This window comes from Danio rerio, chromosome 2 (genome assembly GCF_049306965.1).
Source record: "Danio rerio strain Tuebingen ecotype United States chromosome 2, GRCz12tu, whole genome shotgun sequence".
NCBI classification, from domain to species: Eukaryota; Metazoa; Chordata; class Actinopteri; order Cypriniformes; family Danionidae; genus Danio; species Danio rerio.
Window position 1 is genome coordinate 5,014,422 of NC_133177.1, and position 25,029 is coordinate 5,039,450.

At 36.9% G+C, this 25,029-nt stretch overlaps 1 protein-coding gene across 16 annotated transcripts in view; it reads right to left on the reverse strand.

Moving 5' to 3' along the window:
- Positions 1 to 3,216: 3,216 nt before the first annotated feature.
- The window catches only part of tnk2b (tyrosine kinase, non-receptor, 2b), a 110,675-nt gene continuing 88,862 nt past the window's right edge, over positions 3,217 to 25,029 (reverse strand). For 6 of the 16 annotated variants that reach the window (XM_021480555.3, XM_073918203.1, XM_021480554.3 and 3 more), the window contains 8 exons: positions 22,569 to 22,810; positions 20,613 to 20,807; positions 18,948 to 19,039; positions 14,380 to 14,499; positions 10,962 to 12,355; positions 10,196 to 10,291; positions 8,120 to 8,247; positions 3,645 to 4,548 (listed from right to left, as the gene is read on the reverse strand). In XM_021480555.3, coding sequence (XP_021336230.1) covers positions 4,542 to 4,548; positions 8,120 to 8,247; positions 10,196 to 10,291; positions 10,962 to 12,355; positions 14,380 to 14,499; positions 18,948 to 19,039; positions 20,613 to 20,807; positions 22,569 to 22,810 — 2,274 coding nt within the window. In that variant the 3' untranslated portion in view covers positions 3,645 to 4,541. Of the gene's footprint in view, positions 4,549 to 8,119; positions 8,248 to 10,195; positions 10,292 to 10,961; positions 12,356 to 14,379; positions 14,500 to 18,947; positions 19,040 to 20,612; positions 20,808 to 22,568; positions 22,811 to 25,029 lie in introns of all 16 variants that reach the window. The other 10 variants (XM_068224304.2, XM_073918240.1, XM_073918192.1 and 7 more) reach the window with 3 other exon arrangements.

Below are 25,029 nucleotides of genomic sequence, written 5' to 3' on the forward strand. Positions count from 1 at the left end.
AGAAACGTATTTCTCAGGGGTTCATAGGGGGATTCTACAAATAAGACGGGTTGTGCATGCTGTAATAATCTGGATGACAGGTATTAATAATTTGCTGTGGTGTTGGGACGGAGAACAAAGCCCAGAACAGAAAGATGAATGGTCTGAAGCTCTGAGAGCAGAAAATGATCAGAAAAAGAGAGTGTGGAACAGAGCGTCGTCTTCATGTGGGTTCTCCTGCTGTGTACAGTATCTAAATCAAACAAGAATCGATTCCTAAATCAATGAACTGTGTACTTCATAAATACCAGAAGAAATTCCCCAGGAGAATCTCATAGATATAAACATTAGATGTCGGCAACCCTGTTGTTGTCTATTGGAAGGAATGCGTCAATAGAGCAGACATTTTAGTACAGGGTAGCGCTCCTTTGAAATGAATGCGGGACCAAGCTGCAGTGAAGGACTGTGGCCATCCAGAGCCGGAGATATACACATATACACACATATGATCGGGAGTTTTCCTGCATGTCAGTATTCAATCATTTTTTTAAATTACGGAAATTATAATTTTACATCACTTTTCTAAATTGATGGATAAGTGATTGCAAAGGCATTCCTGACAAAAAGCTTGTGTTTGTGTGTATGGAAATGTACTATCCACCCTCCCTGTAAAATTAAATTTAATCTAATGTGTGTCCTGAAACACACCCTCTCTCCTGCTTTCAGCCTAGAGCAGCACAATTAAACGTTAAAAGATCGCGATCTCGATTCGACCCCCTAGACGATCTTAATTCTGCATTTCTACGATTCTGTCAATCATATTTTCAAGTTCAGGAGGGAAGAAAAGGCGGCCGGTCGAGTCTTTTCATTGTTTCACACACGTTGCTCAGTGACATTAACACCTCCAAATGATGTTGAATGAGTCACATACACTATTTATAAGGTATAATTCACCTAAAAATGTCATTGTTGTCTTCATATAATGATGTTTTCGCGGCCGGGAAATCACACGTGACGTGAGCTGCCGACCGTGAGCAGAAAAGGCGCGGGCATGCGCGGTCTACTTAATGATAGACGCGCGCACGTGTACTTTAAGGAACAGACCCTGCATACAGTATGTCGCGAGAAACAGGTAATACAGTTGTAAATAATATTCAGTTTGTGGCACAGAGTGGTCGATTGGGAGCCGTGCGGGAAATATTAACAGTACTTAGAAGTCAAAATGAAACCGAAAGTGTGCACTTCATTTCAATGATCATATCGCATTTTAGAGTTATGACTGCGACAAGCATTTCATATGTTTTTTCTTTCATATCGAACCCACAGTTGTGCATGAAAATAAATGTTTACAAAGTCAGTATAACTACTCTAGCCTATATATTGCTGAATATAATCTGATAATGGCAAATAATAATTCAATAATTCTAATAATTCAACATCAGACTTATTATAAGTAGAATACAATTATTTATAGAAACCAGTAGACCTACACATAATATTATTATCGATGTTGTGCCATATGTTTGTTTTTACCATACCTTTATTTTACATCTAAAAAATCGTGAGAAAATCGTGATCTTTATTTTAAGCAAAAAAATCGCGATTCTAATTTTAGCCAGAATCCTGCAGCTCTATTTCAGCCCAAACAATATGGAGCCAGATCAGTCTCATTTTAATGTTCATCAAACCACTCTTGATAGTTTGATATTGCAGCCCAAAACATCACTGACCCACCCACATGCTCCACTCTGGGCATGCTACAGTCTGGGTGGTACGCTTCTTTGGGGCTTCTCCACACCATAACTCTGATAACAAAACATAGTTCATATTGTCCACAGCCAAAGAAGCCTAAGCAAGCACCATTGAAACTCATTCAAAGTTTAGAAAAGGAGTAAAAAAACTTTCATGTGTCTTAAGAGGTTAAACTGCATTTATACAAAGCGCTGTGTGCCAAAAACAACTCCACCAAGACCTTGTTCTCCCACAGTATTTCTCTTTCCAATCAAGTCAGGGTGCGCATTTAATACGTGCAATATGATGATTGCTTGTTGCACTCACACCAATGGAGTATTTCCCATAGTAAAAGTGCACCCTGACCTAACACGAAAGTGAAGACTTTGGTGAACAAAGTTCTTTTTCAGTTTTTTTGGCGCACATAAATGCCCTTGGAGAGCATTCCAATAGTCTACTGAGCCAGGGCCTTTATCTTCAGCACATTTCTTTGAGAATGCAATTCGGTGCTACAGTCATTAAATGGAAGGCATGCATGACTTGTTTTTTTTTTTTTAGGGTTACCTCGTAAAAATTTACTGACACCAACAGTATAGACGCTGTAACATCAACAAAAGTTTTCTTCTGAATCAAGAGTTCTTTAAAAAGAGGAAAAGACAAAAACGTACCTGCCTTCCATGCTTGTTAACTCGCAAGTCGTGTAAGATGGTGGCATAGTTTTTTGCAGGGTTCACTCTAAAAAATGTTTGGTTCCACACAATGGATGGGGGGGGGGGGGTATTGTAGCATGCATCAGATGCGCACTTCAGAATCTCGTCGGAAGTAGTAGGTCATCCGGGTTCTTCTCTAAAGCTGTTTTTTGAATTCTATGAATTCGCACATACTACTTGGCTGTTTTTAACGGTCTGTATATGGAATATGGAAGTATGTAATTTCGGACCCGGCCTATGTCTTTGACGACCTGAGATTTCGGTTTTCATAGCCGCCTAATTCTAATAAAAATGTCATTCTTAACTGCTGAGATCGATCTAGAATTGTTAAGAGGAAGTATCGAGATGCATCGACTTTTTCTCCCAGTCGAAATTGTTGTTGAGTGTTAACGATATTTCTTACAATATAACTAGCTTTAAATGGTGGGTATAAAACTAGTAAAGGTCCTATCTGATTGGTCAGATTTGAATAAACAATGCATGCAGCACACAAATGTTTTGCACATAAAATAAATGTATTACACTTCTCCGCGATATGGTTATTGCATATAGTATTAACGCAATAACGATAATTTCGTGGAGACCTAATCTGCTGCGCTGAGAAGATAAAGCATTCTTAAAAACTAGAGTAAAGAGACACTCTGATTAAAAAAAGCTTCATCACTCTGGTAAACTCCCTGTTGGGAAAAATAAATAAATAAATCACACTTCCACAGAAAAAGTAATAAAAATAATAATTTTAATAAAAAATACATTTATATATTTAAATTATATACTCATAATTTTTTGCATTATTATGCTTCGTACACAGTTACGATACCAAGGTTCTAATTTGTAAAGCTATTCGGAGCCAACCCATTTAAGCAAACAGGAAGAGATAGAGAAAAATAAAAGAAGAGCATGTGAACGGAGTTGCCGGGAGATTCAGTCTTCGTAAAACTACAACAGCGTAAAGGTAAGACTAGGACTTGCTTCCAATCTGGTCAGAAGCTGGATGGTGTTTCATAATGCACGACAGAGTTTGGCAGGGTAAACGGAAATATAAGTTCGGTTTCATCATGAACACAGAAGCAGCGTCTACAGGATTCTCAGTTACAAAATAAGGGCGCTAAAGTCAACAGCACTGCAGTTTAGACGGCCATTCATTTACACAAGGGGGGGAGGTTATCTTACTCTTAAACCTCATTGTGGGCTCATTCGCTGGTTCATAAATTACACACACAATCAGAATTTGTTGGGATTTTATAAAAGAAGTTTGACAGGTCCAACACTTCACTGGACGATCTCCAACATTGGAGTGATATGATGGCAGAAACATCACTGAATAAGTATTTGAGACTGGTGCTAACAGTTGTGCTTTATATAAAGTATAAAGTAATGCTTTATATTTAAAAGATAAATAATAGTAATAAAAATAAAAAAAAAACACTGAACTAAAAAATGCAAGAAGAAGAGATTCAGTCGGTTATATGTGTGCGTTGGAGGTCTTCTAATGCTCGTACAAAGGTTTTTTGCCTTCTACGTGGAAGCAGTTTTTGTGCAAATAATCATTTGGTGACTTTACTGACGGCACCAGCAAAGTCGGACGCTTACAATGAGTGACTCATGAACAAGTACAAAAATAATAATAATAATAATACCAAAAAAAGGCAAAGCGAGGGTCTTAAAACAACATCAACAAAGGATGATAGCTCAACGGTTTAAACAAACACACAACAGTCGAACTACGCATGATACTCATTCTTAAAGGTGACCCCCGAACAACATTAAATAAAACATGACAAATATCTAAGAAAAACTCTAATCAGATGCACACGTATATGCAAAACATCTGATAATATTTACATCAGTACAGGCTTTCATAAAAAAGTATGAAAAATTGACAAGCAGCACCTTGTTTTCCATCTGTTGCTATTCACTTTGACCTGTGAACTCGGTATTGCACTCTGGAGAGAAAGTTCTGGAGGAACCCAGTCACTGTCTTGTACACACACACACACATATACACACACACACACATACACACACACACACAGAGGTAAAATGTGCTAGGATAGAGTTCTGGTTGGCTCTCAGTGTCCCTCTCAAACATCTTTTAGGGCATGAGGTTTTTCCCAAACATCATCGTCTATGAAAAAAAGAGAGGAAAAAAGAGATTTATTATTAAATTGACAATACAGGAGTTTAATACCAATATATTATACGGCTGACTGGAATTCTTGATTCTGATTGGTCAGTCATGACATTCCATGATATCTTATTCCGAGATAACAACCGCTAAATAACACAGGCTCATCCAGTAACTTTGAATCACTTTGACCGACAGTAAATTGTTCACATCATTTGTCCGTTTAATGCTGTCTTTTGAATAAATAATACATGGTTAGTATATGCTTCATTCAGCCAGTTTCATTTCAGTCAGCTTTGCGTATTTGACTGTTTGGCGCCATCTTGTGACTAAATGATGCAAGGGTTAGTGTATACTCCATCAGCTGTTTTCGTTTCTATCAGCTTTACGTTTTTGACTGTTTGGCGCCATCTTGTGACTGATTAATGCGCATGTTAGTGTATACTCCATCAGCTGTTTTCATTTCTGTCAGCTTAGCACTTTTGACTGTTTGGCGCCATCTTGTGACTGAATAATGAGCAGGTTAGTGTATACTCCATCAGCTGTTTTAGTTTTTGTCAGCTTTGTGTGTTTGACTGTTTAGCACCATCTTGTGACTGAATAATGCTCATGTTAGTGTATACTCCATCAGCTGTTTTCATTTCTGTCAGCTTAGCACTTTTGACTGTTTGGCTCCACCTTGTGACTGAATAATGAGCAGGTTAGTGTATACTCCATCAGCTGTTTTCATTTTTGACTGTTTGGCTCCATCTTGTGACTGAATAATGAGCAGGTTAGTGTATACTCCATCATCTGTTTTCATTTTTGACAGTTTGGCTCCACCTTGTGACTGAATAATGAGCAGGTTAGTGTATACTCCATCAGCTGTTTTCATTTTTGACTGTTTGGCTCCATCTTGTGACTGAATAATTCACAGATTAGTGAATACTCCATCAGCTGTTATCATTTTTGACAGTTTGGCGCCATCTTGTGACTGAATAATTCACAGATTAGTGAATACTCCATCAGCTGTTTTTGTTTTTGACTGTTTGGCGCCATCTTGTGACTGAATAATTTGCAGGTTAGTTTTTACTCCATCAGCTGATTTTGTTTCTGTCAGCTTTGCCTTTAATTGAGAGATTAATAAACTATTATGGCTTAGAACAATGTTTTGTGCCTCATTTTTATGTTTTGTGGTAAGTAGCCATGTAATAATTGAGACAAAGTACATCTAGGATGGTTGTTTTTTACATGAAACCCTTCAGTCTTACACAACACTGTCATAAAAAGAAATAAAAAAGCTGGAAAAAAAGCATTATGATTAAAAAGCTACACAAACAATACATTGATGAGAGATTTTGGTACAAGTAGTGTATAAACTTCTTTTTCCAGGCAGCAATAAAACAAAATGTGCTGACTTTGGATAACATGCACTCAACACTTGATGATTTTTTAATTTATTTGCTTGTTTGCATACTCAGGCCCTGTCAAGAAGTCTTCTTACAGCATAATTGTCTACGGCAGATGGCAATTGATGATAGGAAGTGAAACTGATTAAAACTAAGACAGGAATGCTATTGGGCATATTTGTTTGTGTTTAAAATGATCTAAAATGTATTAAAAGCAACATATCCCTCTATACCAGTAACATGGAGGAAAAGTGCCTGCAGGATCAACAGAAAAGGGATGATTTCACTTTTGTCCAAGTATACACTTCATTAAACATATACACATAGACATCACCTATATGCTATAAAATTTCAGGTTAACTTAATTTGATTGTAACGCAATAATCTGCACCTTTTGTAAAGCTGCTTTGAAACAATTATTATTGTAAAAAGTGCTATACACCTGAATTGAAATGTATAAAGTAGGGCTGGGCAGTAAGACCACTTTTTTTTTTTTTCACAGTTTAAGAATGTTTATTTGACAGTAATGATATGTTTTACAAATAGTTTTTTGTAAAGTTAGTTATTCCAGAAAATAAAAAAAAAGTTTTATGAATAAATAAATAATAAATAATAAATGAATAAATAAATAAATAAATAAATAAATAAATATATGGAAATATATATATATATATATATATATATATATATATATATATATATATATATATATATATATATATATATATATGTATATATATATATATATATATATATATATATATATATATATATATATATATATATATATATATATGTGTATATATATATATATATATATATATGTATATATATATATATATATATATATATATATATATATATATATATATATATATATGTATATATATATATATATATATATATATATATATATATATGTATATATATATATATGTATATATATATATATATATACATATATATGTATATATATATATATATATATATATATATATATATATATATATATATATATATATATATATATATATATATATATATATATAAAAAGGGCTTGATTTGGTTATATTATTTAGTATTTTATTTTGACTTAAAAATATGGTAAACAAAATATAACTTTAGATGAACAGGAAATCCCACTGTGTGTGTATATATAATATATAATCAAATTTGTACCGTATAATATTATTTTATTCAGAGTATACCAATTTATATTTATATACCAAAAAACAAAACAATGAATTTGTTTATTTTTTATGTATTTTTTCCAACAAGTGATCCTTGAGTCACGAGGTCACAAGGAATCCTGCTTCAGAAATAACTCCTCTCCCTCAGTCATCTTTCCATCAAGCAAGTTTCGGTTGGCGACATCGCCAAGCAGAGGTGGCAGTAACGCAACAAAAACTTTGTTGTTGAATACCGTAAAAAAGGAACCAGAAGAATTCCTCATTCTAGCCATGATATGGGTTTACTTTCATCAGCTAGACACTGACCTCACAGCTCTGTGAATGTTGGTGCCATTACATGCCGAATGTCGGTGCTGCAAATGCCCAACACTGATAATTACCATATTATTTGATTATGGTTAACATTAATATTGATAGTTAACTTTAAGTTTATTTGTCTGGTGTTCTGTGTCAGCTATTGCTGTGAATGAACTTGCCTCTCAGGGACAATAAAGAAATTCCAATCCAATGTTGCAGCTAACAGCACAATCCTTACATGAAAATGCAGCATGTGAAGCATGCAGCATAAAGTCACAAACTGCTTGAGGAATCGTAATGCATTGTTATGAGGTGAATTAATTAGAACAGACTTGGACCGTCAGGAAAAAACAACAACAGACAATCAGTGTATGACGAATTCATTTTGGCCATCTGCTCAATGAGCATAGAAGAGATAATTTGTTGACTGTGCAGATAAGAACGCAAGCTTTCTGAAAAAGTGACAGATGAGGAGTATCAGAAATCCTCCAATGAATTTAGGTAAGTTCAATAGCCAGTAGAGGGCAGTACAGAAAGAATAGAACAGGGGGACTTGTATATATCCGTATATAGTGATAAAAGCTTCAGTAGTTATTCATAACAAGAAAATATAATACCAGCAGAAGTCAAATTCAGACTGGCTGGACACAGGCTGCCTGTTGAATAGCCCTGTACTACAGTGAAAGACCGTCTTACCGTAGCTTTACTGAGCCATAGGAGTCCAGCATTTGTGTGCTGGCTAACTCCAGATTCCAGTCATACATCTCCAGAATCTGCTGACACTCCAGCCGGGTCTTCAGCCCCAGACAGAAGAGCTGCTCCACCTGGACACCAAGACTAATTCAACTTAGATCCTTCATGAGCATCAGGAATGCATACGCTTGTGTAAAAAAATGCATCAGATTTTTACAGAGATTCGTTTAGACTTAATGCTGGGCTCTTTAACCTAGTCTGGCGAGCAGCCAATCACTGATGACCTTTTAACTTCCTAGCCACACCCTAGCAACCAGTTATAGCACCCTAGCAACTGCCCCATATGATTAGTTGTTCTAACACATGCTTATAATGCTAACATTTTAGTGACATGCTAATCATGCTAGCAACTTGACACATTCATACTTGGAAAAATGTCAACCAATCTAATTCCTACTAAAAACATGTTAGCAACATGCTAATTCATACTAGCAATGTGCTAGCAAAATATGCTATATCATGCCAAAATCATGCTACCAAAACAGGCTACTATGAGTAAGTCATGCTAAAAATCATGCTAGCATATTAAACCATGCTAGAAACATACTAACAATATGCTCATCCATACTAAAATCATGCCATCATGCTAATTCTTACTAAAACATGCTAACAAAATGCTAATTAATGCAAAAAAAATCATGCTAGCAAAATGTTAAATCATACTAGAATCATCCTAATCCATACTAAACCATGCTAACAACATGCTAAATCATACTAGAAACATCCTGACAATGTGTTAATTCATACTAGAAGCATGCTGTCAACAAGCTAAAGCCATGCTAGCAACATACTAAATCATACCAGAAACATGCTAGCAACATGTTAATTCATGCCACAATCATGCGAGCAAAATGTTTAATCATACTAGAATCATGCTAATTTATAATAGAATCATGTTAACATGTTAATTCATAATAGAAATGAGATGACAACATGCTAACTTCTGCTAAATTTAAACTAGAAACATGCTAATTCGTGTTAAAATCATGTGAGCAAAAGTAGAATCATGCTAACAACATGTTAATTCATATTAGAATCATGTTAACATCTATCTATCTGTTCATCCATCCATCCACGCATCTATCTATCTATCTATGTTTTTGTCTATCTATCTATCTATCTATCTATCTATCTATCTATCTATCTATCTATCTATCTATCTATCTATCTATCTATCTATCTATGTTTTGTCTATCTATCTATCTATCTATCTATCTATCTATCTATCTATCTATCTATCTATCTATCTATCTATCTATCTATCTATCTATCTATCTATCTATCTATCTATCTATGTTTTGTCTATCTATCTATCTATCTATCTATCTATCTATCTATCTATCTATCTATCTATCTATCTATCTATCTATCTATCTATCTATCTATCTATCTATCTATCTATCTATCTATCTATCTATGTTTTTGTCTATCTATCTATCTATCTATCTATCTATCTATCTATCTATCTATCTATCTATCTATCTATCTATCTATCTATCTATCTATCTATCTATCTATCTATCTCCGTTCATCATTCCATCCATATATCTAACTATCCATCCATCCATCCATTCATCCATCCATCCATCCATCCACCCATCCATCCATCCATCCATCCATCCATCCATCCACAATTAGTCCACAACTAAGCAGCTAGAAAATCAAGACAGTTTTGATGGCTCTTTCTTTCTTTCTTTCTTTCTGTCCTCCAGGCCAGCGTCTATGGCTACACAAGGTTAGGATCCAGATTTTTCAAAATGAAAACTAGATAAGGACTAGGTAAGATCTTCAAGGCAAGGCAAACATTATTTATAAAGCCCATTTTAACACACCTGTAGTTGATCGATAGTCCTTCACAATAATAAAAAAAAATCTAATGGAAGCAGAATAAAATGCAAAAAATAGGAAGGTTTTCCTACTATAATATACACTTGTAGAGGTTTTGTAAATGTGTATGTTTTGAATGTAGTATAAATAACAATCATCTATCTTGGATAAAAATTTCTTGATGGCTGTTACCTTCAAGTAGTGCACAGCCTTCTGCACATTCCAGCTGTGATTCTGTAGAGCCGTCAGGCATTCTTCAATTGTTACTCCATGAACGGCCTCCTGCACCTAAACAAGAAAAGAAAGACTCAGGTATAAAATACTTCAGTAAGTCTATATTTTAAAATACAATAAAAGTTTTATAAAATGAACATGAAAACAAAGAACTGCTTCAAAAACCACACAAAGCCAACATTTAAGAGACTTATTTAATCAATACTGTAGGTCAGGGGTGGCCAACCCTGTTCCTGGAGAGCCACCTTCCTGCAGATTTCAGTTGCAACCCATATCAAACACACCTGCCTGTAATTATCACATGGTGTTCAGGTCCTAATTAATTGGTTCAGGTGTGTTTGATATGGGTAGCAACTGAAATCTGCAGGAAGGTGGCTCTCCAGGAACAGGGTTGGCCACCCCTGCTGTAGGTGGTATTTGCGATTGTCATCATCTTTACATTGTGTAGCTTTTAAAGCGTCTTTTTACTGTCAGAGAGATGGATCTGTGAGTCATTAATGTTAAAAACTAGCCTTAAAAACCAGTCTGTTGTTAAAACTTAGCCAAGAAATTAGCTTAAAGCATTATCTGCTGTTAAAAACTAGCCTTAAGTGCTGTCTCCTGTTACAAACCAGCTTATAGTAGCATCTGTGCTTATAAACTAACCTAAAAACTAGCTTACTAAAGCTAGCTAACTTAAATTAAAAAGAATCAGTTTAAATATCTCTCAGTTTATGTCTCTCACCAGTCTGACTCTGTCATGGTTGCTGTCAGCTTTGTTAAACGAGCCATCGGAGCTTACTCGGCACAGGCTAAAGGAGCTCTTCAGTCCGCCTCTAAATCCAGAAGCTGTCAGACTGCTGTTGTTGTTGGAGGAGAAGTTGGACTTGAGTTCTCCGTGCTGATGAACCATGGGCTTGACAGTGGCGGTGTTCACCTGCTTCTTCTCCTCACCACACTCAGCCTCTCTGAAGAACTTATCGTAGCGATCCAGATACGGAGGCCTCTCGGGCAGGAGGTAGTAGTGCGTGTTGCTGACCTTCTTGCCATCACGTACGATAGGCAGAATGCAGGGCCCTTTGGTCGGCTCCTTATCTTTGCCCTGTGCCTGGATGACCTTGGGAGCAGCATATTTGGGATCGGAGGCAAAGCTCTGCGTGGTCGGCATGAGTTTAGCGGGTGAGGTGGAGAGGTAGGATGAGCCGTAGATGGAGGCAGCGGAGCAGAGGCTACTACGAGTCTGAGGAGATCCCACATGGGGACTCGGTGTCCGAGATCCCGGCTGAGAGAATGGGTCGCGAGGGGGAATCTGAGGCGGACGCTCTTTATCGTCCTCATTTCCAAAAACTGGAGACAGGTCACCAGACAAGCGACTGTAATCGCCACCAGCACGTTTGACTGGACGAGGTGGTATAGGGATTCGTGGCGGTATCTGGGGTTTGTCTTCAGAAAAAGTGAGGACAATCTGTCGATGCGGTTCCAGTCCAGGACTGGTAGAGTTCACAGGTACTTTAAGGTGCCTCATGCACTCCTGCTGGAGCTCTTGGAAGATCTCGGCGGACTGCGAGAAGGTGCAGGCATTGCTCAGCCTGCAGGGCAAAAATAAATTGTCTTCTACATGAGGTTTGCTCTCGCCAGTAGGAGTGCAGGGTGCGTGTGGAGAGCAAGGCTCGCCATCTGCTCGTTCCGCACTATTTATGGAACTTACTTCAAAGTCGTCCTCGTCTTGTGCTACATCGTCGTAGGCTGGGGGTGGAGGGAGAGGCCGGGCGTCCCAGTCCACCACTGGGGTAGGGTGAAGAGGCCGCGGTAGAGTCCGCGAGGGACTCTGGGGAGGAGTTCTGTCCAAAATGTTCTCTGCGTCAAGAGCTAGCTTAGCAAGGGTTGGGATCTGAATCTCCGCCACAGGAGAGGGTGATGATGTAGCTGATGGATACTCTTCTCCGAAGTCTATGAGAGAGACTTCTGTAGGCGTGCTGCCCCCTGGAGTCCGTGCACCATATGAGGAGCGATCCCCTAATCTGGTAGCTGATACCCAGGCGGCTGGTTTGAGTTTAAGGCCCTTTTTCTTTAAAGAGAGCCTTCGAAGGGCGGAATATGTTTGTTCCTCATCTTCAGCAACAGCATCATAACAGGGTTCTGGGCAGATGATAAAAAAAACATGGGCAAATTAATGTTTAGATGAAATTTAGACATACATACATACATGAGAAGAGTCCTGAAGGGTTAAGGCTGTGTTTCTCAACCATGTTCCTGAAGGACCACCAAAACTGCATGTTTTGGATGACTCCTTTGTTTGTCGCACCCATTACAGGTCTTTCATTCAAATTTCAGTCCAAATTCATAGAATTCGAAAAACAGTATGCGAGAAGTACCTGGATGACCTACTACTTCCGGCGAGATTCTGAAGTGCACATCTGATGCACGCTACACTATCCCATGATGTACCATGAGAGAATTCATGAATGGGAGTAAAGCGACGCAACTGACGCGAGTAGGTCACATGATCATGACAAAATGGCAGATGTAGTACGTCCGAGTTCCATTCATACTACTCCCATTAAAACTGTGTAGAACTTACTTTTCTAGCGGTCAAGTAGTAAATTTAAATTAATGTCAATTATTTTGTATTTTTTTTTCTTCTTTTTATTGGTATTGTACTGTTTTTGTTAAATATCTTATAAAAATGTTAAATAAAAAACTAAATAATACAAAAAAAGTAGTAAATTTAAATTCAAATGCAGTACCTACTAAGTAGTAGGCAATTTCAGACGCAGCCATGAAAAATGACAGGCGAAAAGCTGGTGGTCCTCCAGGAACATGGTTGAGAAACACTGGTTTAAGGGATAGTTATCACAACTATGTCAACATTTACTCACCCTTGTTTCAAACCTGTTTGAGTTTCTTCTGTTGAACACAAAGTAAGATTTGAAGAATGCTGAAAGCACGTAAGCATTTACATTGATATGGTATTTGTTTATACTACTATGGATGTCAGGCTTCCAGCTTTCTTCAAAATATCTTCTTTAGTGTTGAAAAGAAGAAAAAAAACGATTAAGCTTTATAACCACTCGAGAGTGAGTAAATGGTGAATAGATTTTCATTTCCGGTATTAAGTATCCCTTTAATCATCTTACATGTCTTCAGAAACTAATGAATGACTCCACATCTCATACCCATTTTTCACCAACATTCAACATTTATTATGTTGTATGTTTTCATGTTGTACACCAAAGATTGTGATAGAAATTCTAGAATGAATTGTGAATCAGGGGTCTAAACTTACAAGGTTCTGTGCGGTACAAGGACCGCAGATCATTCATTCATTCATTCATTCATTCATTCATTCATTCATTCAATTATTCATTCATTCTCCTTTGGCTTAGTCTCTTTATTTATCAGGGGTTGCCACAGCGAAATGAACTGCCAACTTTTCCACCATATGTTTTACGCAGCAGATGCCCTTCCAGCTGCAACCCAGCACTGGGAAACACCCATACACCCATTCACAGACACACACTCATACACTACGGCCAATTTTGTTTACCCAATTCACCTTTAGCGCATGTCTTTGGACTCTGAGGGAAACGGGAGCACCCGGAGGAAACCCACAGCCCCATCAGGAGAACATGCAAACTCCACATAGAAATGCCAACTGGCTGGGAAGTCGAACCAGTGACCTTCTTACTAACCACTGAGCCACTGTGCTACCCTGACCACAGATTATCCACCTCCAAAACTGTTGCTCAAGTTAAAGTTAACATAGTATAGTCCCACTGACATCCAAAGTAAATTTAAAATGCTCAATACACAAGTCTATGTTCGTACCAGCAAAGATAATAGTAATAGCCCTGTTATATAATCAAAACAACATGCAAATACATGGTAAAAGAGGTCTGTTATAACAGGTCTCTATAATAGGCAGAACATAGTGGCAGTCAGATCATTATTTAGTTCACAAATAAGTAAAGAGCTCCATAAATTATCTCTCCATAAATGAGAGATAAGCATCACACATTTACCAGATGTTACAGTATGTCAGCACAAACGACCACAGCAAATACACGACACACAGGTTTAGGAGAGAATGGCGAGCAGTCGAGAGGTAAGCGGAGGGATGCAGGAGCAAGCAAAAAAATGTAAACAATACAGATGTGCTGTACCTTTGATGAGGGGTGCTAGAAGTGAACAGAGGGGGCATGAGCAGTGCTTAAACTGAACTGAGGGTCCACACTTACTCTTAACCAGCAAAGGCGGCTGAGGGGGCCGAGGGGGAGGCTCCTCTGCAGAGCAAGTAAGCCAAAGATAGAAAGCAAATGCAAAACAAATTAGCAGGTAAGAAAATAAAAGAAAAAAAACTAAAGAGAAGGTTGAAAGAATGAGGTCCTGCCCTTTTAAAATAGCAATAAACCCTTTTTCAGTCATTACTTTCACTGGGTGAGTATTAAAGGGATAGTTCACCCAAAAGTGAATATTTACTCACTGTTTATTCACCCTCCATTGGTTCCAAACGTTTTTGAGTTTTATTCTTCTGTTGAACACTAAAGAACATGTTTTGATGAAAGCTGAAAACCTGTAACCATTGACGTCCACAGTAAGAAAAATAAATATGATGCATGTCAATGGTTACAGGTTTTCAGCTTTCATTAAAATACCTTCTTTTGTGTTTACAAAAGGTTTGACACAAGTTAAAGGAGAGTAAAATGATTTTTTATTTTTGAGTGAATCATCTCTTTAAAAAAGATAGAAAGTAAATGCCCCCAAAAAAATGTAGCAAGTACTGTAAGAAAAGGGGAAAAAATAGAACGGAAGGAGTATTTTTTAAATTATAAATAATTTTCCTGTCATTATTTTCAGTGGGCAAGTATTAAAAAAAAAAGTAAGTGTATAACGTGTATAAATTTAAATGTATTTTTTGTGTTATTTTGTATAGAGTATAACTTTTTTTTAAATAAATGTTATGGTGGGGATGTACACTCTTAAATATTATATAAGCCTATATTCTGTACTGTTCAATAGGCTTTGTAATGTAATTAAAATCAATAAAATTAAAGTCAGGCATCGCAGTGGCGCAACAGGTAGTGCTGTCGCCTCACAGCAAGAGCATCGCTGGTTCGAGCCTCGGCTGGGTCAGTTGGCGTTTCTGTGTGGAGTTTGCATGTTCTCCCTGCGTTCGCGTGGGTTTCCTCCGGGTGCTCCGGTTTCCCCCACAGTCCAAAGACAAGCAGTATAGGCGAATTGGGTAGGTTAAATTGTCTGAATTGTATGAGTGTGTATGGATGTTTCCCAGAGATGGGTTGCAGCTGGAAGAGCATCCGTTGCGTAAAATATATGCTGGACAAGTTGGCGGTTCATACCGCTGTGGCGACGCCGGATTAATAAAGAGACTAAGCCGAAAAGAAAATGAATGAATGAAAGTCGATTTTTGAAAACTTAAAAAAAAAATAAATAAATAAATAAAAAAATATATATTAATAATAATAAATTTCACTGTTTATGGGCCATTTATGTCCAGGAATTTAACCTTGTGGTGCCATTCATTTTAATTTTGTAATAAATTTTTGAGTTTTGATTGAAAAAAATCATTTCTTGTTAGGAAATCTGAATATTAATATCTAAACCTGGATATTTTTTCATGCCATTTAATGCATTAAAGTTCTTAATTTTGTTTTATTCACATTATTAATTTTCATAACTTGCAGCCAATACTTTCAGGGCCTGGAAACACAAGATCTACACTGGAGCATTTTGTCCACATAAAAAAAGGTATCCAGGAACACTCAAATCATTTCACAGCACATACAGTAGATAGAAATGATCACCCTGCACACTGGTGTGTCAGAGTTGCAATCAATCAGCAGTCCATGTATGCTATAAGATGCAAATACCTTCATGTTTTGCCACAGGAGCGTAATTGCAGGTGCATTTTCTGTCATCTTTGCAGGAATCTAATATGGAGATTGCAAGACTGTGCAAAATAACATTCATCTACAAAAGCAGGATCTCGCCGGTATAAACAGAATCCTTCTATTTGAAATGCCACACTTTGAGAATTTGCCATATTATAATGTTTTTACTTGAGAGAGCCTCCCTAAAACGTGCAATCAGAAGGCTAAACCTCTGAGAAAAAGAGTAGTAATATCAAAGTACTGTAAATATTTCACGTTTGACGTGCAATAATCCATTAAGCCACAATTACAGTATTTCTTGCACATTAAGGAAATATTTTAATCCGTCATATACAAAATTTCTTTTACAATTGAAGATATTCAATGCTTTTTATAACCTTAAACGTAATGAAACTGAATTTAGAGATGATTTAGTAACAGGGTTTCTGCAGGTTTCAAGTCAAACGTATGAATTTTTTAAGACCTTTTTAAAGCCATTATGAATGAAATATCAGGGTGCTTTCACATTCTGTGAATCGATTCATTTGTTCCGAAACAGGAATTAAGGGTGCTTTCACACTTGCCTCATTTTGTCAGATGAGTGCATTTTGGTTCTTTTCAACTGATTCGCACCAAAGCCAGCAGTTTGGAGTGAAAACAACCCAAAGGCGAAAGATGCAACAATGTTTGATTTATTGCCCTTGGTCCGAACCAAATGAAGCGAACTACAGATGTGAAAGCACCCTTAAATTGTTACATTGTTGCACTTTGCTCTTGGAGCGGTTTGCTTTCACACGGCAAAGTTTCTAAACGGACCAAAATAGCTAAAACAAGTCACGTGCGAGTAAACTCTCCTCACATTGGTCAGAGTTTCATGCTTTATTTTGCAGAGTCCTGCTCAGCCATCATGCATCTTTGTTTTAATTTATGACGATGAGCACTAAGACAATATAAGCGAAAATCTGCGCTTTAATTTGGAATGGTGACACCCTCAGACGAAGGGTGCTTTTACTCCTGCTTTATTTAGTTTGGTTGAATCGCACTTGAGTTTGTTTTCCCTCTTGGTGCGGTTCGTTTGGGCAGGTGTGAATGCAGCAATTGTACTCAAGTGCGCACCAAAAGCTACCAAAAAAGCGTACCGAGACCTGCTTAAAGAGGTGGTCTCAGTACACTTTTAAACGAATCCTGGAGCGGTTCGTTTGAAGTGAGAATATGATCCGAACTAAAACAGACCCAACTGCAAAAACTACTGCGCCTTTTGGACTAATCCAGCTGCCGTAGGCCGGTGCGCTGTGCATTATGGTAGTGGTCTTCAATCACCGGGCCGAGGACCGGTACCGGTCCGTGGAACAATTGATACTGGGCCACATCAGAAATCATAAATTATTTCAGTAGAAAATATTCCCCCCGCGACTTGGTTTCTTCCACTCACCCCCGCCATCTCACGTGAAATGGACTATGCCAAAATCCACCACAGAGCGGGGAGAACGATCGCTAGAATATCGCTCAGTGGTGGTTGTTGATAGTTTAAAGTTATAAAACAGGTATTATAGAGTCCAAATCAGCAGAGCATTTAAGGATTGTGCATATATGTGTGCGTGCATCGCTAAGTAAGTACCCGAAATCATTGCAATATGCATCTATATGGAGTTTCACATAATCATACTCATTAGGGCTGTAACATGCCAATGCATACATTTAATTCGGCAACACGGTTGTATTATTGTTAATATGTTGGTCAGTTAAAATGTTTGCCACAGATGTTATCAATTTGATTCATATAAACCTTGATTGAAACATAATCAGACCGCGATAGTGCAACTAGTGCATTGTGCATGTTCATGATTAACCTGGATGCACGAGCGCAGCAGCTGTGTTCATGTGAATTCATTGGCATTTTCCCGCACGTGAATTCTGACCAATCGATAAGCAGTTTAGGAACTATGTTCAACAACATCTGGCCAATAAGAGATGTGGATTTTGTCAGATGACTGCATTTTGGTTCTTTTCAATTGGTTGGACCAAAGCATCAGTGTGGTGTGAAAACGACCCATAGTCGGCAGAAAATGCAACAATGTATCATTTATTGCCCTTGGTCCGGATCAAATGAAGCAAACTACAGATGTGAAAGCACCCAGTATAGAGCAGAGGTAAGACTACCTCATACACAGCAGTTGGCTTATGCCTTATAGGCTTTACATTCTAGAGAGAAATAACAGATAAACTACTGCAGTTCAGTCAGTTTTCTTAAAGGATAAACAGCTATTGTTAATAGTTCAGCATGCTTTCACTATCGCGTTTTACACGAAACGCATAATTACCGGTAGGAATGACATCCCGCACTACTCATCAATCTCTCTTCATATAGACATATGCCTATTATATATCCATAATACACTGTGATATAGCCAGGCTCGGATCCTATCGCTTTCACAATCGATTCGCTCCAGAGTTTGTTTCAATCGAGCCGAGACCACCTCATTCAGGCGATCTCGGAGAGATTGTTTTAGCGGGAATCCGAGCACAATTGCTGGATTCACATATGCCAAATGAACCGCGCTAACTGGTCAAATGAGACAGGTTCAGAAACAAATGTTTAGGTGTGAAAGTAACCTCAGACTTTTATTGAATTGGTGTTGATCTGATTGGGTTACTACATGTACATAGGAAAATTAAGTGACTTAATGATTTAAGACCTACAACACAATATTTCTGTAAATTTATGACTATTTTAGGCCTAAAATTTTGCTTTTGAAATTTAAGACATCTTAAGGTCCCCTGTGTAATGACTCGCGGGGACCCGGCAGTATCTCATCTTTTCTAATAGAAAGGCAATCGCTCACTTTTTGCCCGTCCGGGGAGTTGAGTTGGTCTGGCAGAGTTCAAATCCAGCCCAAGAACATCTGGCGGATCCATGGGATTCCCAAGATAAAGACTGCAAAAGAAATCAAATGACACACGCATTCAGCAGATATACTTTAGGAGTTCATGTCTGAACAATGGAAAAACAGGACTGGGGTTTTATTTGGTAGATTTAATGACAGTATATAACCAAGGATGCAAAAAGACATTCCATATTTTAACAGTTGCACTGATTTTACAGGATGTTTTATGGAAGTGTTTACAGCTGTGATGGCCATTGATTTGACCACATTTATGGTAGAGACAGAGTGTGCTGTGTTCTACTGCCACCTTGTGCTGATGAAGCAAAGCGTTCATATCCTTTATTGTGTCTAAAAACTTGGGATTTTTCTGTTTGAAGAGTCAATAAATTCAGAGACCTTTCTTATATTATTACAGTTTAGAAAATGATTATAAACAATGACAGTTCAATTCTTCTTAGTTAAACTGTCAGAACAAATTAATCTTGATAATTTCTGATATCTTTGATAGGATCAAGGCAAAATAATTCAGATAACTGTTAGAATGAAAATATTTACATAATTAGTTTACATAAATAATTAATTAATTTACATGAATAATTTGTTGGGCCTAAATGAGAGCCTGGACACTGAAAAAAAAGTGTTGCATGCAGAACTGCTGCAAACAATTTATGCGTGTTGAATTTAAACAAATTAAATTGAATAATGTTCAACTTAATTTGTTTGTTTAAATTCAGCCCAAATAAGTTGTCTACAACCACTCAACGTAAAAAAAAAAATTAAGTAAATCCAAGGAATCATCTTTAAATATTTTTTTCAGTGTAGTTTCTGCTGTAACATACGTCAAACCTGTATGTCAATATTTTCCCGGACTTGCTGCTGAAGATTCTTTAGTTTCTGTTGGTTTTAAGTCCTCTGTACAGTATGAAGAACTTTGGGGAATAATAGGTCCCTGTTTACATCATTTTGCCACGTCCCTGATATAAATGAACTATAATGATCCACTAGAAGGAAACCACTTGAACCACTAGAAGGAAAACCACAAACACACACACACACACACACACACACAATATTAATATATATATATATATATATATATATATATATATATATATATATATATATATATATATATATATATATATATATATATATATATATATATTAATATATATTAATATATATATATATATATATATATATTAATATATATTAATATATATTAATATATATATATATATATATATATATATATATATATATATATATATATATATATATATATTAATATATATATATATATATATATATATATATATATATATATATATATATATATATATATATATATATATATATATTGTATATATGTGTGTGTGTGTGTGTGTGTGTGTGTTTGTGGTTTTCCTTCTAGTGGTTCAAGTGGTTTCCTTCTAGTGGATCATTATTCCACTAGAATTTCCTGAATAATACGACCCCTACTCTCATCTACATAAATGTGTAATTGATTAAAATTGGCAGCAGTTTTGTGAATGGCTTCCTAAGAGAAAACATTGAAGGTAAGAAGAACACAATTTTATTATGAGGACTTAATAACATGTTAATAGGAATATGAGGACTCACTCATCAATTCTGTCAGGAAAGCCCCAGCAGCGGTGCGGGTTGGTGTCTCCATGGCCTGTGTGGATGAAGCTGTTCTTGAGTGGTCTGCTGATGTCGTGGGCCGACAGACCTGCCACTGACGTCACTGTGTTCCTGGGAAACTGACCAACCTTCAGGGTGCGCTTGTTCTGACCTCTCCACCAGTAGTTCTCTGCCCTGCAGGACACATTCAGACTGTTTATAAAGACCAGATTTTTACGTTCATTATTAAAGATGTGCAAATACAGAACATTTTTGAATGGCTCAATGGCTTTGCAGATCTGATGATGACCAGCACAGCCTAATTTATAAAAGAGGGAATACTATTAGCAGGTTTTTAATCAATAATATTGATTAATTATTCTGAGCAGTTATTGAATAAGAACTTTAAACACATTATAGCTCCGATTCTTAGGTGTAGATCAACCAAAGGCATAACTAATGGGCCGTTTCCACTGAGAGGTATGGTCTGGTATAGTAATGTGTAGTCAGTCTAGGGCACGTTCCTTTAAAAGAGTAATTAGTTATAGTTACTAATTGCTTTTCACAAATAGTAACTGAGTTACATTATTATAAAAGTAACTAATTACCAGGGAAAGTAATTATTGCGTTACTTTAGAAAAATCTAATTTGTCAAATGACTATAAAATAAATATAAAACATTTTACACTAATCTACACTATTTTAATGCTGTTGTGGGACAGACAACGGCAGCATTATGTCCTCAACTACAGTGGGGATCGAAAGTTTGGGCACCCCAGGTAAAAATTTGTATTAATGGGAGTTCATTTGGGAGTTCATTTGAGGCAGCTTACAGGAGGGAGGTGGCCAGTCTAGTGACATGGTGTGATGCCAACAACCTCACCCTCAACACAGACAAGACCAAGGAGATGATAGTGGACATGAGGAAGGAAAGAACTCATCATCCACTATTTATCCGCGAACTTGAAGTGGAAAGAGTGAGCAGTTTTAAATACCTAGGGGTCCACATCAGTGAGGACCTCACCTGGACACTGAACACCACCCAGCTGGTCAAGAAAGCACAACAGCGGCTGTACTTCTTAAAGAAGCTAAGGAACCACAGCCATGTCACCCTGCAGCCCAAGACCGGTTACTCACTGAAGCTAAGCAGGGCTGAGCCTGGTCAGTACCTGGATGGGAGACCACTAGGGAACACTAGGTTGCTGTTGGAAGTGGTGTTAGTGAGGCCAGCAGGGGGCGCTCAACCTGCGGGATCGGGCGCGGCGGGCAGAAAACGGGGCGGGTCGGGCAGCGGGTCAACAAATTCTTAATATAAGCGGGAGCGGTCAGGTTCGGGCTAAAACCTGGCGGGTGCGGGCGGGATTCAAAATTTGGTCCCGCGCAGATCTCTACCGCGGAGTACAGTATAACAGGTCAGGAACACTGATGCTATATTTCAGCATCTAATCTGAGGGCAGACACTGAATTAGGAGAACGTTTTTCTCTTGCACTTGAACCGGATCTGATAGAAGTTTAACAGCTTTAACACACATCTTTCTATCAAAATTTAAATTTTGCATCACAAAAACACTCAGTAAGCCACTGAAAACAGTATTGACACCCAGTTGAGAGGCGCTGCTCTCGCTTATGACAATACTAAGTTCTAAGCATCCTACCGGAAGGTGCCGATCACTATGGTGCCCTCCATGCGGCAACATAGAAAAAGGTCTACAGTCATTCACAGTCTTCCCTCTTACCCTCAAACATCATAAGAGGGTTAGAGGTGTTATCTATTAAATCATAAACCACTATAAGTGTCGTGTCAGTGAGCTGCTCAAACATAAGGGACAAAGAGGGGACCTTGGTGTGATAAATGTGTGTGTCATCTTTTGTTTACCAAGATCATTACCTTCAAAATGAACGGGTCAAATAAACAAACCTATTATCTCCGTCATATTCTGTAGTGCATGAACTCACCTGCCCTCTATGATGGTAATGACATCATCCATCTGGATTTGAAGCTTGTCGGGTTCATCAAAGTCTTGCAGAGCCCTCATGTCTGTAGGCATGGTCTCCACCAGAAACTCCCTTAGAGCAACAAAGGTGGGCCGGTCATCTGGTTTTTGAGCCCAGCACTGCATCATTACATTATAAAGGTCTTGAGGACAGTCCTCTGGCTTGGGCAGCCTTTCACCCTCCTTGTCAATTTTGTGAAGGATCTGTGATAGACATAGTTATTTATTATTCATATTTCTGTAGTCTCAACCTTACGTTTAATGTAATGATGATGACATAACTAATAAGAGCTTGTAAATGTAATCATTTTCAGTTATAGTCTGACCCTCCAGGATTTAGTGCTTCTTAGCACCAGACAGAATCTGAGGATATTTTTTGCTATTTCTGTGGACAATTTTGTAAAAAAAATAATAATAATCTGTGGATTAATGGGATTATCGTAACTAAAAACTTAGTAAATGAAAAATAATACTTTTTTAACATTTATTTAATGTTTACATCCAAATCCATCTAGATCCACCTATTTGGTGAACAATATAAGACTCTCATATAATATCTCTACTAAAAGAGAGAAAATATTGTTTTACAAACTATGTTGTATATAAATCAACAAACGTTTTCATATTAGTCAATAATATAACTGACATTAATAAAAAAAAAACTGGATAAATATAAATTTACACACATTTACACAAGTAAATAATTTGATTCAATGATATATATATATATATATATATATATATATATATACATATATATATATATATATATATATATATATATATATATATATATATATATATACATATATATACACATATATATATATATATATATATATATATATATATATACATACATACATATACATATATATATATATACATATATATACATATATATATATATATATATATACATATATATACATATATATATATATATATACTAGGGATGTAACGGTATCAGAATTTCACGGTACGGTAATACCTCGGTATCAATGTCACGGTACGGTATTTATTGAATCATTTACAGGAAAAAACAAAACTTATGAAAATACTCCAAAAAAGTGCCAAAAGTGTCAATGACATACAAATTAGCCAAATTAGAAAAGGAACTTCAATTTTAATAACAAAAAAAATATTAAACCATGTAAAAAAAAATAAAGTTTTTAATTTAGTATTGTTTAAAACTCATCACATTCAACATTTAATCACTCACTCACTTAGATAGAGATGGGTTTAAAGGAAAATTATCATATAAATATAATCTGGTAAAAGCTGGTATCTCTGGGCATTTACAATGTCCCCTGCAACAGAAAAAAACCTCTCATTTGGGACTGAGGTTTCTGGGACAAGAGAGATATGACTTATATGACTTATTTCTCGAGCGCCGAAAACGGAGCGTTTCGAAAACGCTGGAGAGGCCGTTTTCATTCTGAAATGCTGCTGCTCCGTCTCAGTGTGGATGGGGAAAGACGGAGACATCTGAAAACGGAGGCGGGGCTGCAAACGTTCGCCTATCTGATTGGGGCTTTTCCTCAATATTAAGTAGCCTAACACACAGTTCAGTCCTGCATCCTCTTCTTGTAAGTTAAGACTTCGCAAGTTTGATCAAGGCTGCAGTCTCCCCCTTCTCAGTTTGATATGGAAAACATACCGAGGAAACGGGTAAATCTTCAAAGGGAACAGTGTACTTTATAACTTCATTCACATCACCTTGGCTACGTTGTTTCACTTTCTCAACAATAAAATGTAAACATGATTTAAGGAACTGCATATTTCCTTTTTAATATTAGAAAACTTAACAGACAGCAGAAATGTTGAGGCGCCGTGCTGCATGAGCGTCATCTTCACTGTGTGGATATTTATAACAAAACGGAGACGATAACAACTGCCTCCTTTCAATTTCAGTGAAAATACGAAACACACCCTCTCTTTTGCTGAATATCAGTTTTAATAATCGACAATTATAGAAGTATAACATACAATAAGTTTATACATTGTAGGAAATAAAGGCAAGCGATCAGTCAATGTACCTGGATTAATCATTAACTTATCTTTGCGCTTAACCAAAACATGTTACCCGTGAACAAGTAACTTAATAGATTCCAATGACCAAAGTCAGGGAATTGGCCTATGTCGTTAGATAAAGACAACAACATGAATGAAATATCACGTTTAGCAAATATAGTGAGATTAGATCCAGCGGGAGATGCTTGATGAGCAGTCCGACAAGCAGAGCTCTCATCTGGGTAAAAATGCTGGAGCGCTTGCCCGAGAGTATATATTATATAGATATTTGCATTAATTCTGATCTGCAGCTATTATCAAATTATGTTATACAAAGGTTAGTAATTGACATTTATACACAACTATTTATGTATATATAGCATTTGTTTAGTAAGATGTGCTTCTCATGC